The sequence below is a fragment of the Corvus cornix genome, unplaced genomic scaffold, assembly GCF_000738735.6.
Source record: "Corvus cornix cornix isolate S_Up_H32 unplaced genomic scaffold, ASM73873v5 scaffold1, whole genome shotgun sequence".
Taxonomy (NCBI): domain Eukaryota; kingdom Metazoa; phylum Chordata; class Aves; order Passeriformes; family Corvidae; genus Corvus; species Corvus cornix.
The window spans coordinates 41,215-51,104 of NW_024108678.1; the positions used below are offsets into that span (position 1 = coordinate 41,215).

General features: G+C 50.1%; 1 protein-coding gene across 1 annotated transcript; it reads left to right on the plus strand.

Annotated features, from left to right (window-relative positions):
• Positions 1-2,409: 2,409 nt before the first annotated feature.
• On the plus strand, positions 2,410-8,977 carry LOC120412072 (SH2B adapter protein 1-like). The gene is made up of 7 exons (XM_039572404.1): positions 2,410-2,515; positions 3,034-3,151; positions 4,653-4,728; positions 5,451-5,539; positions 6,203-6,447; positions 6,823-6,988; positions 7,174-8,977. Exons 2-7 carry the CDS (start codon positions 3,049-3,051, stop codon positions 7,212-7,214), a joined length of 720 nt encoding a protein of 239 aa, XP_039428338.1. The 5' UTR covers positions 2,410-2,515; positions 3,034-3,048; the 3' UTR covers positions 7,215-8,977.
• The last annotated feature ends 913 nt before the right edge of the window (positions 8,978-9,890 follow it).

A 9,890-nucleotide genomic window follows, 5' to 3' on the forward strand; every position in this document is an offset into this window, starting at 1 on the left:
AGACTGGGTCCCAAGAATTGATCTAGCCTTTCAGCTACTCCTAATGGATCATCTAATAAACTCCCCATTTCAGTTCTCTTGAATTCTCGTAAGTCTCCTGAATTTAAAGGGACAGTAACATATCCGATCCCGGGTAGGGGTCCTCCCATAGGTACCTCTCTTAGTGGGTACATCTGAGCTTGTTCTCGTTGATTTCTAGTTCTCCTCCTGACTGTAATGGGGGACACTCGCTCTGCATTAATTGGTGCATTGAGGGGAATTGGCGGTGGCGGTGCCTCCGGTGCCTGTGCGGGGGGCACATATGGGGGTGGATTCAATAATAGCTCATCTTCCTGCTCTTCTTTCCTTTCTTTCTTTCTCTCATTTAAGGGAAACATAGCTACCTGGGGTTTTTCTAGCCACATTGCAGCATATGCACTTTCTTCTGGGTCAAGCGGACTTTTACTGTTTACCCACAGGTTAAGTTGTTGTCGCACCCAATCTTCATCTGACCCAAAAACTGGCCAAATCACGTTCTTTTGTATTTCTTTCCTCCCCATATTTTAGTACAGAATTCTATCATTCTGGCTTTGGTGTTTCCCGGGTGAACTAGGGAGGTATTTCCAATTATTTAGCATGAATGCTAGGGGGGTGTTTTGGGGTATCACTGGGGCCCTCCCTGCTGGACCCTCCCCATGGGGACCGAAGGCTTGCTGCCCTTCGCCCCCATCTTCTGAGATATCTGCACGCACACACACACTCGCTCCCCTTATTCCTAGCCCGGTCCCTCGCGGGAGTCGGGAAACGTAGTACTAAAGGGTCCGCACTCGCTTGGTTCAGTATTTCGAACCTCTCAGTCGTTGTATCTCAGGAAACCCAATCCCGCCCGGACGGGAATCCCGATGCTCGATACTCACGCGGTCCTGCGTCTTCGTCCGGACTTTAGTGCACTAAACTTTATGGGATTTGACCGGTTCTCAATTGCTCACCATTCTAGAATTTAGGTTCGTCGGTGTGGGGGTAAGCGCACCACCGATCCCCGGGCCAAGGAGTACCTCGGGGCGCCTCCCCTAAGAGACGGTAGGTCGCTATCTTCCCATCCGAGTCACGGCACCAAAATTGTAAAGAGTGCGCAACAATAAGGGGGATGCACTCTTAGTTTAATAAAATGAAATTTATTAGTAATTAAGCAAGTAGAATGTGAGCAAAAGCAGCGCTGGGTGACAGGGGAGTCTCCGCTCCGCCGACTGCCACGTTTTTTAGCTTGTACAGAGTCCTTTATATATGGTTTTTTTCTTCCGCTTTCCTGTCTTTCAGGTGGTTGTTATCTAGTTTCTCTGCGCATGTGCGTTGTGTTGCTAGGGGGTCTTCTTCTGCCTTCTGGTGGTCGTTGAGGCTGAAAGCCAGAAGTCTTCCTCCATAGTCCTCTGAATGACCCCTGTTTTCTCTCCCATATTTGGTATTTTATCTCTTTACTTACATAACATAAGCGGAAGCGGTACATATTTGGCACTACATATTTTACAGGCTGCAATGGCACATCTTTGGCAATTCATATTGTTCCGGATATACGGGCTAATTCTGCAAGCGTATCCTCCTTCAACTACAGAGGATAACTTGTCTACCTCCATAGTTTAATAAACAATTGCAGCTTTTAACACACCCTTATCTCTTTTGAATTATTCATTTTGATGATCAGAAATGGAGCAGGAGTGGGGCACTGCTGCTGCTGGACAGCCCTCAGGAAGGATGGCTGCTGTCTCCTCCTGGCATGCGCCTTGCTCATCCCTTCCCCAGCTACTGGCAAAGCCTCCCTGAAGTAGCCATTAGCTCTGGATGCAGCAGCAAGAGGCTCAAGCTCCCCTGGGGTTGAAACTGCCCCACTTCCTACTACTGAAAAATATCTATGTGGCATAAATAGAGCGTCTGCCAGGCTCCCAAGCATTGTCCCATGCCTGGATCCTCCAGTCCCACATGGAGCCCGTTGGCCAACTCTCCTCCACAGCAACATCCTTAGATGGAAAAGCCACCTCCACCCTCCAGAAGAAATGACCTGAGTATCATAACTGTTATTGCATATTGCTCAGTTTTGATATTTCCCAACTATTTAAAATCCCAGAGGAGTTTGTGAGGATCAAGAGTTGGAACACTTGTCCTATGTAATAGGAGGGATGAGGATTTCAAGGGGGGACATCTGAACCCTGAGTGTTTAAAGCTGCAACCTGCCGTGAACGCTGACGTGCCTCGGATTTCCCGGGGGGCTCCTCGGCGGGGGCGCCGCTGACCCCACGCCCTTCCTGAGGCGCGAGGAGCCCGCGGCGCCGTCCGCGTGCCTACCCAAGGGCGCATGCGCACGACGCCGCCGTCTGTGGGGCGGCCTCGCGTTGCTGTCGCTCACCCCCTCCTCCATCTTGGGTGGGGCAGGCGGCGCTCCCGGGGCCGCGGCGGGCTCGGCGTGCCCGCTGCTGGCCTGGCAACTGAACACGGATTTGTTCGGAATCTGACTGCACCACTGTGCTCGCGCTTCAGAGAAACTGTAAACTGTCTTCAGTAGCTCGGCTTAAATTTAGAAGACTTTGAGATCTGCTTTCTCACTCACACTGTATTATTAAATGTACATGGAATGTATTGGGGGTTTATAGGCTTAGGGGGGCTTGAGGGGGTCCGAGTGGGATTTGAGGGGTCCTGTGGGGCTCTGAGGGCCCAGGGGGGGCATGATTGAGGGGGGTCATGGTTGGGTTTGGGGGAGTTTATGATGGTTTGGTGGTGTCAGAATGAGATACGAAGGGTCCTGGCGGCAGATTTGGGGATCTGAGGGGATGGGAGTGCTTTGGGAGAGGGTTAAGAGGCCGGAGGGGGCTTCCTGGGGCGACCCAGAGGGGATTTGGCATCCTGGGAGGGTCAGGGTGGGATTTGGTGGTTCTGGGGGGCTATGGGGAGGGTCGGGGTCATCAAAGTTGGACTTCGGGTGAATTGAAGGGGAAATTAGGATGTATTTTGAGGCGATTCCGGGCCCCCACTCACCCTTTGCACCCCCCTTCTCCCCCTCGCCAGCACCCTCCCCCCAGCATGAGTGGCCCCTTGGAGACTCTGCCGTCCTGCGCACGCCGCCCCAGGGAGGGGGGCCTGGATTCGGGCCGCGCCACCAGCTCCCCGCACCAGCCTGGCACAAGTAATCCCAGCAATGCTTCACCAGGAATTTCCTGGTGCACCTTGAGGCCAAAGTTACCCGATGGGCCGCTGAGAACGGGGGGGCAAATTGTGGGGGAGGACCCAAAAGGCTGCCCCCCCGCCCTCAACTCAGCGGCTGAGTTGCAATACTACTCTGGCTCTGAGTTGTCCACTGCTGCTTCAGATTTGGAACCCCCTTTTGGGGGGAGTTTCAGAGGGTTTGGTGGTGCTCCCCCCGCCTTGCAGGAGGATGGGGAGGGAGAGGAAGACCTCCAAAACACCCCTGACTCCCCCCCACCCCCCCTTCCCAAGTTGAAGTTCCGCAAAAAGTTCTTCCAGAGCATCGTCCAGAGCGTTCGGGGCATCCTGCAGTTGAAAGAGGGAGGTGCCAGTGGGGGGGGGCCCACCACCCAGGCCCCCCGACCCCGTGGCCCAACCACCGGCTCTTCCCATTCCCCCCAAACTCCAACTCTTTGTGGGGCTCCAGAGGCCACCCAAATCCCCGGATTCCCCTTGAGCAGCTGCACCAGGGGAATCCCCTCCCAAAAACAGTGTGCAGAGTTCCTGCAGCTGCTGTCCCCGAGGATCTGGGGGGGGGGTGCTTGGGGCCTGGAGAACCCCAGAAACTGCGGTAGGGGGGGAAGAGGTGTCACCTCCTGCTCCATCGCGACAGCAGCAGTGCAGCCCTGGAGTTGTTCCTGCCCCCAGAGGTGGGTTGGGGAAGGTTTCAGGGCTGCTCTACTCCTTGGGGGGAGGCCCAGAGGAGTTTGTGAGAGCCAAAAGCAGGTTTGAGGGAGACCCAGAGGGAGCTGGGGACGGGTACAGGGTGGGCCTTGTAAAGGGTTTGGGCAGGCCCTGAAAAAGTTTTGTGGCACCTTGAGGGGGGCTGAGGGTTCCCCAAGAGGACTGGAGGGGCCGAAAGACGGTTTGAGGTTTTGGGGGAGGCCCAAATTAGGGGGAACCAAAAAATGATTTGGGGGAGTCACTGTGGGAAAAAAACAGGAGGGAAAAGTGGAGCAAACAAGGAAAAAAGAGGGAGTGGGATGGATGGATGGATGGATGGATAGATGGATGGAGCTGGGTGTCCCCAGTGGCTCCCCCCACCCCCCCAAAAGGCCTTGAAGGCCTTGCTGAGCCTCTTGTGTGCAATGCTGGCAGCCCCGCATCCAGCGGATCCCAGAGGCAGCACCTTTGTGATCCAGGTGGAAATGGGGTCTGCACCCATATTTTAGGAGTGAATTGGGTGGTTATGTCTTGGCTTTGGGGCTTATTTAGGGCTGGGCTCAATTTCTGGGGGAGTTGGGCAGCTGTGCCACAGCTTGAGGGGGCTGCACCCCAGTTTTAAGGGTCCTCAGAGGGGATTGGGAGAGGCTGGACCCCAACTTCGGAGCTGTATCCTGGTTTGGGGACTTAGTGCTTTATCCCAGTTTGGGGACTCTGGAGGTCCCCCGGAGGTTTGTGGGGGAATCCTGACCCTGCTGTTCCCATTCCCATATGGACAGGAGCTGCTCCCAAAGGCTCTGGACCCGTGGCAGCAGCAGTGGCTCGAGGACCTCAGAGACTTTCCGAGCCCCCAGTGTGAGCCCCCCACACATTTGTGGTGTCTCCCTGTCCTCAGGGACCCCCTTTTCCCCTCTCCCCCAGCTCCCATCCCCTTTTCCCCCCTTTTTCTCCCACTTTTCCCTCACTTTTACAGGTTTTACCTTTATTTTCCCCATTTTTATCTGTTCTTCCTTGTATTTCTTCTTTTATTTCCCGTTTCATAATTTTCTGCCCCAATTATCTATTTTCTGTGTTTTTCTTCCCATTTTCACTTTTTTTCTCATTTTCCATCCTTTTTCTCCACTCTTCCTTTCCCCCTCACTTTTTAAATTCCTTTCCCCATTTTACTCCATTTTAAACCAAGTTTCTTCATTGTTTGCTCCATTTTTCCACTTTCACACTTTTCTATTGTTCTTTATTGACATTTTGCTGTCAATTCTTGCCATTTTTCTATAATTATTTTTCCTTTATTTTCCTTCTCTTTCCTGTTTTTTCCAAGTTTTTGTTCCTATTTTTGCTTAATTTTTTTGTTTTCTTTTGTCAATTCTGTTGGTTTAATTCCCATATTGCCATTCTTTTCTCCTTTTTTTTCCTCTTCTCCCTTTTTTTTCCTAATTTTTGTGTGGTTTTCTCAATTTTTCTGTGGGTTTTTATCCATTTTAACCTCTTCCCCCCAGTTTTCCCTTTTCTTTTTTCCTTATTTTCCTCTGGTGTTCCCCCGTTCCCCTCCACTAACTTCCCCTTTATACCCCCTCCAGGCCCCACTTTGTGCACCCCAGGCACGACCCCGAACCCTTCTTGGATGCAGAGCTGTGTGAGGGGGACAGCGTGGAGCTCCTGGCTCGAGGTAACCCCCAAAGCGCCCCCAGACTGCCGCAGGCCCCTCTCCTGCCCTCCCCTGTTGCCCCAGGTGCTTACGGGGACTGTCAGATCCGCTCGGCTCCTCCGCTTCATCCCCACCTAGAACTGCCCCTCCATGCCCCCATGAGGAGCCCCCAGGACCCTTCACACCCCCGCTGCCCTGCCCTTCACCAGCCCCCTGATGCAGCACATCGGGGGGCAGCTGGACCCTGAACTGGGGGGGCATCGGGGCAAATGGACATCCTCTTTGGGGGAGTTATCTTGATTTTGGGGCTTATTTTGGCATTTGACCTAGTTTTGGGGGGACTGGACCTGAAATGGGGGACTGCACCCCCATTTGGGGGGGATTTATCCCAGTTTTGGGGCTGTTGTATGGCTGGACTCCAGTTTTGGGGAGAGCAGGGGTTATCCCAGGTTTGGGGGTGCCCAGTGGGCATTTGGAGGCTGTACCTCAGTTTTGGGAGGATTGGGGGTGATTTTTCCCAGTTTGGGGGTCCTTTAGGGAGAGGTTTTGGGGCTTCTTAGAGTGGTGGGGACTTCCTCCTCCCCAGGACCCCGAGTTATCCCCCAAATTGCCACGGGACCACCCTATCCTGGCTTTCCTCCCACTGCCCCCCCAGACACCCTTCCAGGGCTGTTCCTTTTCCAGGCAGTGGTGCTGGACTTGGACCTGGAGCTGGGGGAGGGTCCCCTTTGCCCCCCTATGAGCTGGGGGAGCCCCCCTGGCACCCGCTGGCTGCGTTTCCATGGTTCCACGGGACCCTATCCAGGCTCCGTGCAGCCCAGCTGGTGCTGTCGGGGGGCGCAAGGGACCACGGGCTGTTCCTGCTGCGGCACAGCGAGACCCGGCGTGGGCAATACGTGCTGACTCTCAACTGCCACGGCAAGGCCAAGGTGAGGGGGCTGGGACCCCTGGGGTTGGCAGTGCAGAACACAGGCTTGGGGGCTCAAAGCATGGGGGCTTGGGCAGTTAAAATCTGGTTTTGGGGGAGCTAAAGGCCAGGTTTTGGAGCCTAAACCCAACTTTTGGGGTCCCAGGTGTCAGTTTTGGGGTCCTGATGCCAGTGTTGGGATGTCAGGAACTGATTTGGGGGCTCAAAACCCAGGTTTGGGCCAATAAAGTGCAATTTTGGAGGTGTCTAAGAGCCATTTCTAGTCTCTTAACCCCCATTCTTAGTTGAGTCCCCAGGTTTTGGGTCTGATCTCCCATTTTTGGGGTCCCTGTCCCCAATTCTGGGGTCCCTGAGCCCTGTTTTCTGGGGTCTGCAGCATGTCTTGGTGTCCGTGAATGAGGCCAGCCAGTGCTGGGTGGAGAACCTCTTATTCCCAAGCATCTTTGACATGTTCAGCTATTTCCGGGTGCACCCGATTCCACTCAAGTCAGAAGGCGATGCCACCCTGCTTGCCTATGTCGAGGCCCCACGCTGGTTCTCCGGTGAGGGGGGGTCAGGGTGGGATTTGAGCAGTCTTGGGGTGGATTTGGTGGTTCTGGGGAACTCTGGGGAGGGTCATGGTGACCGAGGTTGGATTTGGGTGAATTTGGGTGGGGTTGAGATGAATTTTCAGGTGTTTTCGGGCCATCCCCCCTCATCCTTTGTCCCCCTTTCTCCCCCTCCCCAGGGCTCTCCCCCCCACACTCCCCGCCAGGCTGGCATGAGTGATGCCAGCGCCAGGCATGGGTGGCCACTCACAACTTTGCCCGGCACTGTCACGACTTTGTGGAGTCCCACCTGGGTGGGCCTGAAGCAGCCGCTGTTTCCTGATGCCTTTCCTGGAGCACTTTGAGGCCAAGGTCACCCGAGTGGCCACTGAGGATGGCAGGGGAACTTGGTGGGGGGGGCCTCCCAAATGCCACCACCACCCTAGGGTGCCCCTGTGGCTACACGATTCCATCTCTGAGGTGTCTGCTGCTGCTGTGCACTCAGAACACCCTTATTGTGGAGACTTTTGAAAGGTTTGGTGATACCCCCACCTTGCAGGAGGTGGTTTTTTTGTTTGAGTTTTGTCTGGGTTTGTTTGGTTTTTGGTTTTTGGGGGGTTGGTTGGTTGGTTGTTTTGTGAAGGCAATTTAATTCAGCAGCATTATAAGAATAAAAATCAGGATTCAGAACAGAGTTGTTTTATTAAAATTAAATGCTTTGGTATACTATATTCCTTGAGTCTGATTAAAGGTATAAAAATGTTATTGATGGGTAAGTAGGCACATGGTTAATGAGTATTTCTGTGATGGATGCACTCCCTAGCAGACTTCCGACAATTTGACTCCATTTTGCACTCTTTTATTTAATAGCATACAAATTAGGGCAAATGGCAGAATTTTGCTACCAAATAAATAGCGTTATTTTGCTAAGATAATGTTTAATCTGTATCCTGTGAAATAAAATGTATTTTGAAATAGTTTTCAAATGCTGGTAAATTTGAGTACAGAATGAATAGATTTCGTTGCTTGTTTGAAAGACCTGGAAGAAATGGAAGCTGCATTTATTACATGATGAGATTTTTGGTTTCTTCTGTCAGAGATGTACACTGGAAACTTGGAAGCAATTTGTCTTTGTAACACTGGCAAACAGTTGTAGTCTGTCTCCATTATTGTTTTTTTACAGTTTAGTTAACCTATAGCTAATTAGAATGAGCCTGTTAATGTGTGGTTTCTCTGCTGAAGTTTATTTACTTTGCAAGTACTCACCGAAATCTTTGCTGTTTCTGAAGGTGATTTACAAGCAATAAACTCAGTTTGCCCATGTTAAAAGTACTTTTTATTTTTTTAAGATTGTTACTAATTTTGAGAGCTGATAGTAAGAGATGAAGAAAAATACAGTCTTTGGACTAAGTCAGCTTATGAGACCTTGGAATTTACATTGACTTCTGCTGAACTAGAGATGCTTAAAGGCTGTTTCAGTGTCTAGTCAGAGTCCTATTCTTACATAATTTTAAATCCAGACAGTGGCTGCACTTATGGTTTACAGTAATGCCAGAAGAGAGATGGATCCTATTACTTGCCCCGATTGTACTAATATTTACAGGTAGTGTGTTGTTAGAGAAGAACATGTTAATAAAAGGAAAAAACCCTAAACATGTATTGATTAAGGATAATGTGTATATGTGGAGTTTTTTACTGTGTGGGTTTTTTAAACTCTGTCTTTTCAAATCATTGAATTTTTTAATTTAATTTAAAATGACAGGTATTTCAGAAGAACTGAGAGTTATGTGTCTTGTTTTTAGGGTATAAAATAATTTCAGTTTTCTTCATACTTAAATTAATTCCACAAAATATTTAAGGAAATATAGACTTTGTAACTAGTTAAATTGATCTGAGCTTAATCCTGCTGATGTTGACTCTTCCTGTCTTGCTTCAGTAGAAGCTCAGCCCCTATCTTTTATTTACATAAAATTCAGAAATGTATATTGCACATTCTCCAATAAATCGATTATCATACAGATTTGCTTGTTTTCACCGGAGAGTCTGCCCTTCTCCTGGGACAAGAAGGACAAAGTCTCAAGATTTGACACTATATGTCATTCCATAGCTGGCATGATAAGGTCTCCAAATTCCGTGTTGGCCTCATCATCGGTAAGTAGTACCAATACTGCAGTGTTGTGATATATTCTGTTACTTTTACAACTTAAATAAGATTTTTTTTTTCTTGAGACATCATCCATTTCCATCTCAATGGACAACAATGACATTAAAATAATGTTATCTAAACAGTGTTCTGATTGATCAGCATAATATAATCAGGATAATATCATGGCATAATGGTATGTCAGAACAACTTGCCACACTTTAGAAGAAAGACAATTTGTATGTTCTTTGCAGCTCCTAGAGTGCATCCCACTGGAAGAAGAAAGTGTGGAGAGAATGGCAAGCAGGAGGAAGGACCAGTTTTAGATCTGCCCTTGGATACCACTTCCTCACAGTGAGTCTGTGCTGCCTGAAGTACCAAGGAAGTAAATTCTGGAGTATCTGTTTGTTCACCTGTTGAGCTTGGAAGAGACACACTGAACATGAAATTCCAGGGATGCTGCACTTACAGTAGTGACTGGAGTGAGAAGCAGTAGAAGGTGTTCACTGTCTGATTGTTCCCCACCTTCTCCTCAGTTTCCTGGGGCCCCTTTGCTTTTTCCAAGGTCTTTTCTGAAGCGTTTCTAAGTAGCAGTGAGATTTTCCGCAGTTGGAATTTGTTTCAGGAAGTGTGTCTCATTGTATAGTCTGCAATTAAACAGTTCCCATGCCAGGATAATTGCAGTGGAAGAAGGCAAATGAAGGCAAGGGTCTGGACTAGGATGCCCCAGGCCCCTGCCAAGCACAGGTTACAAAATACTAAACCCCCAGGTTA

Coding starts and splice junctions, on each gene's coding strand:
- LOC120412072 (XM_039572404.1), top strand. CDS start 3,049: ATGAGTGGCCCCTTGGAGACTCTGCCGTCCTGCGCACGCCGCCCCAGG. Junction 4,729..5,450: donor AGACTTTCCGAGCCCCCAGT/GTGAGCCCCCCA, acceptor TACCCCCTCCAG/GCCCCACTTTGTGCACCCCA. Junction 6,448..6,822: donor ACTGCCACGGCAAGGCCAAG/GTGAGGGGGCTG, acceptor TGGGGTCTGCAG/CATGTCTTGGTGTCCGTGAA.